At 35.4% G+C, this 4,015-nt stretch overlaps 1 protein-coding gene across 2 annotated transcripts; it reads right to left on the minus strand.

The window, feature by feature from the left end:
* Positions 1–404: 404 nt before the first annotated feature.
* Positions 405–3,527, minus strand: LOC112736577 (zinc finger CCCH domain-containing protein 48). 2 transcript variants are annotated; one of them, XM_025786090.3, is made up of 8 exons: positions 3,387–3,527; positions 2,453–2,987; positions 2,044–2,229; positions 1,843–1,944; positions 1,532–1,690; positions 1,157–1,336; positions 950–1,047; positions 405–838 (listed from the first exon to the last, which is right to left on the minus strand). In XM_025786090.3, the coding sequence occupies exons 2-8, from the start codon at positions 2,981–2,983 to the stop codon at positions 694–696; spliced, it is 1,401 nt and encodes a 466-aa protein (XP_025641875.1). In that variant the 5' UTR covers positions 2,984–2,987; positions 3,387–3,527; the 3' UTR covers positions 405–693. The 2 variants fall into 2 exon arrangements, with proteins under 2 accessions (XP_025641875.1, XP_025641884.1); XM_025786099.3 differs by having other exon boundaries at positions 2,453–3,200; positions 3,387–3,505.
* Between the last annotated feature and the right edge of the window lie 488 nt (positions 3,528–4,015).

Below are 4,015 nucleotides of genomic sequence, written 5' to 3' on the forward strand. Positions count from 1 at the left end.
AGTAGTTACTCTGCCCATCATCATCAAAAAGGTAAAGTAGTTTATTCAAACTCTCAAGATTTTCATCCTTACATTTTCTCAACCATGAACTTAAAGGTTGAGTGTGTCTCCAATACAAAGTCAAATTTTCCATCTTGGAAATATCATAACGACAGAAAGAGTTTGAGTATAAATAACTTTTTTTAAGCTTATGATTATAAATAGTAAGGGTGCACAGGTCGGGTTGGGGCAAGTACAGAGAGAGAAGTTTTCATCTACAAGCCTAGAAAAGTTCCAACAGTCCAAAGTTATGTTGCCTATTATTATTTAGTTTTCAATTGGTCACTTTTTTCTTTCTTTGGCTGTAAGATATTTATGATTATAATTTAAGAAGTTAAATTAAGAATTTAAAATGATATGCACTCTTTTCAAAATTTATGATCTTATTGAGAATTGTATCATACATAGAATGTTGTTACATTATACATTGAAAGTTCCACCGAGGTTTTATTTCTGCTCGGCCTATGTTAGTGATGCCTCATTAAAACCTCAAATGCTAAAACACTAATACCTACCCAAATAAGAGGAAAAAGAGTACCCTCACTAAACATAGTTTAAGGAATAATCATCACTGACAGTTGACAAACATTTTCTATGTGATGCAGTGCCAATGATCATGCAGTCTCTCCTCCTACAAAGATCTTTTAATGTAGTTCAAGAAGTTGGCACCTTTGGCTCTTCCAACCATCTCCACACATTCAGCAAACCAGTCCCATCTCCAGTGAAGAAGAGTCCACCAGGCCCTATCTCGAAGGATCGAACTTCTCGTCTTGTAAATAGTCTACCTCTCTCTAAAAACCTGCAGGCACAGTAGGTAGCTAAAACAGCAAGAAAAAAACAAGCCCCACATAACACAGACATTGCAGCAACAGTAGCAAGACAATTAGATGAAAGCTTGATGGTTACTCACGTCGGCAATTCATACATGCGAACCGATTTGTCTTTGCATGAGCAGAACAATATTGGCTTGGCTTCTGCATCAGTCATCCCATATAGTCCAAGAATAGCCTGTAATAAAAAATATAAATTGGATAAACCAATCACATCCTTCATCAATAAAATTAAAATATCAACTTAAACATATTTGTACAAAAATGTCACTGGTTAAACAACTTACATTTTCGTCAGTGTGAGTGTATGCCACTTTCAGAGTTCCCTCCTCAGTGCGCACCCAAACATTGACTGTGCAATCATATGAACTCGATAATAAGTAATCTCCCCAACAAATAAGTGACGTGACTACGTCGGTATGCCCGTTAAGTGTCATTGTGCACTGTAATGTATCGAGGTCCCACACCTATAGATGGCAGAGTAACAAATATCTCAGACCCGCTATTAGTTTAGAAAAGAGAATGAAACAAACAATTGCATGTGTATACCATGAAGACTGATCATGACCAAATTATAAATTTAAAAGCTTTGCATGAAACATATATCTCATATTGAAATAAATAAATAAATAAACAAACTGCTAGTTGACAGAAAACACTACCTTGATGCTATGGTCCATTGACCCAGAATAAAGCATCTTGTAGCATCCAATAGCAAGACAAACCACCGGTTTAGTATGACCACTTAGTGTTGCAACCAGTTCGAAAGGAGACTCAGGTTTGGGATCAGAGCTGTATCTCCAAGCATAAATAACACCATCCTGCAATTTAAATAAACAGATTATTTTAAAACTAATAAACAACAGAGCTAGCTGAAATGTGACGGTTCTGATCAAACAACAACAGTATCAAATGGCTAACTATAAACAAAGGTTGAATTACAACAACCATAAGTCACGACAATAAAATTTACCTCTGCTCCAGCAAGGAGGATATCATTGCCAACATTCAAGGAAAGGACTTGCCCTTTAGGTCCATCAAGAGTAACATCTGCACCCGTCTGAATATTCCATGCCTTAACAACAACCACAATCAAATTATAAATTTGCAGTTAAAGCTCCTATACATAAGATATCATTATTACAAAAAAATAAAAGAGGAAGTGTGAGCTTACCTTCACAGCGTTCTTCACACCGGCAAAAATCCATGGGCCCTCAGATATGAGCGAGGTAACTTCAGAATTAAGATGGATCATGTTAACACAATGGCCAGTGTTGCAATCCCATGCCCGAACTGTGCCATCAGTGCTACCAGAATAAAGTTTATCTGAACCAGCAGGTAATGCAATTCCAGTGACAACCTGTCAACAAAATTTGAATATTAGCATTAATGAATCTAACTCAATGGCACTTATTAAGTAATTAGAGTAAACATCTTAGAATAAAGTTCCTAGCCAATATTCACCTAACATCCAAATTAAACCAAGACAATTCACTAGAGAATTAGTTTACCGAAAACACTAAGCATAATATCCTTTCATGTGCTCATATCAAATAATAAAAGGTGGAATCAGACATCTAGACCTTCTTGTGTTCATGAAGCTTTGCAAGTGTAGTAAACCCGTCACCATAAAACCATGAATGCAAATTCTGACACAGGTCACCATGCACACAATTGTCAGTCATCCAATATTTACAAATACTGCGTGATTTCTCCATAGGAGACTTAGCAACAGTGGCCACTTCTTCCACACTTTCAGTCTTTTCAATGGATATATCCATTTGTTCACACTGGGTTGGCTTCTCAACAGACATAGCTTCTGATCCACACTCAACAGCCTTTCGTGCACAATTTGCTGGCTTCTTGAAGGCCTTGGGTGCGCAATTTGTTGGCTTCTTAACAGAGGAACTGGCCATCTTCTCAGCAGACAAATGTGGATTCTTCGAATGCATATATGTCATATTGGCATTATGTACATTGGATGGCAATGTCGATAAGCTATGCAAAAATTTGCAAGGATTCCTGTTGCATCTCCCAGCTAGCCAGTACTTACATGTTGGTGGTGTTGTACGACTGAACCTTTCAGTCCTCCTTGTTGTTGTTATAACAGCCATAGTACTATGAAAAAAAACAGAGTCCAAATAATCAGGCACACAGTATTCCCATCAATAAAGACCCTTCATTGTTCAGAGACCTCTTCCAAAACTCAAACAAAAATCCAATCAGAATAAGCTGCAGAATCCATTCCCTTGTCAAAACCCAAATTCTGCTTATCCCCCAATTTTCCAGCAACACAGTAACACCACTTGAGTATAATACAAGTTATGAACACTACAGAGAAAAGAAATTTCAAATGGAACCCTAAAATAAAAATCCTAACATTCCTCCAAGGAATGGCGTGGATCTTGGGCGAGGTCAATCCAATCGGAGAGAACTCTTCACGCATATCATCCATCGCAAAACAGAAAGAGAAAATAGAGCAAAATTCCAAAGAAGGTAGCGTGCTAGGAAGCAAACCTGAGTTAAAGAGTAGAATTGAGATCGGAAAGCCCAATAAAACTAATACGAATTAGAATCACTGAATCAGAGTAAGAGAGATTCAGCGAAGAAGAAAGTGTTTGTATAATAGTGTAATGGAAAATCGGAAGGGATAGGAGGTCCTTTATTTATAGGTTTTGTTGACGGTGGACAGTTACAAATGTTAAGATTTTAGTGGGTTGGCCGTTTGGGTAAATCAGAAAAAGATTTCATAAAGAGCAGAAATTAAATGGCTAATTTTTGTGTTATAAACATCCAGGATGTGTTATGTTTAATTATAGAAAATTGGTGTATTTTTTATAAATATAGAGATAAATATTTTTTAAAATCAAAATTTGTAAATTGGAGGTTTAAATTTGTTTGGAATATAAAACTTAAGATCCAATTTATAGTAAAAAGGAAAACTGAATTTCAAATTTGTGGGTAGAAATATTTTTTTTTTTTGGTTATATGGCAAAACAAACGATGTAGAAAGATTTAATTTGTATGTTTAAAATATTTTTTAATAAAGGGTTAGATTTATATATTTAAATATTTTAAAATAATAAAAAATTAATCATCAGATTTTTATATTTAAAAAAAATAAAAATAAAAAGTCTAACCCTTAT

Source organism: Arachis hypogaea, chromosome 2 (assembly GCF_003086295.3).
Source record: "Arachis hypogaea cultivar Tifrunner chromosome 2, arahy.Tifrunner.gnm2.J5K5, whole genome shotgun sequence".
Taxonomy (NCBI): domain Eukaryota; kingdom Viridiplantae; phylum Streptophyta; class Magnoliopsida; order Fabales; family Fabaceae; genus Arachis; species Arachis hypogaea.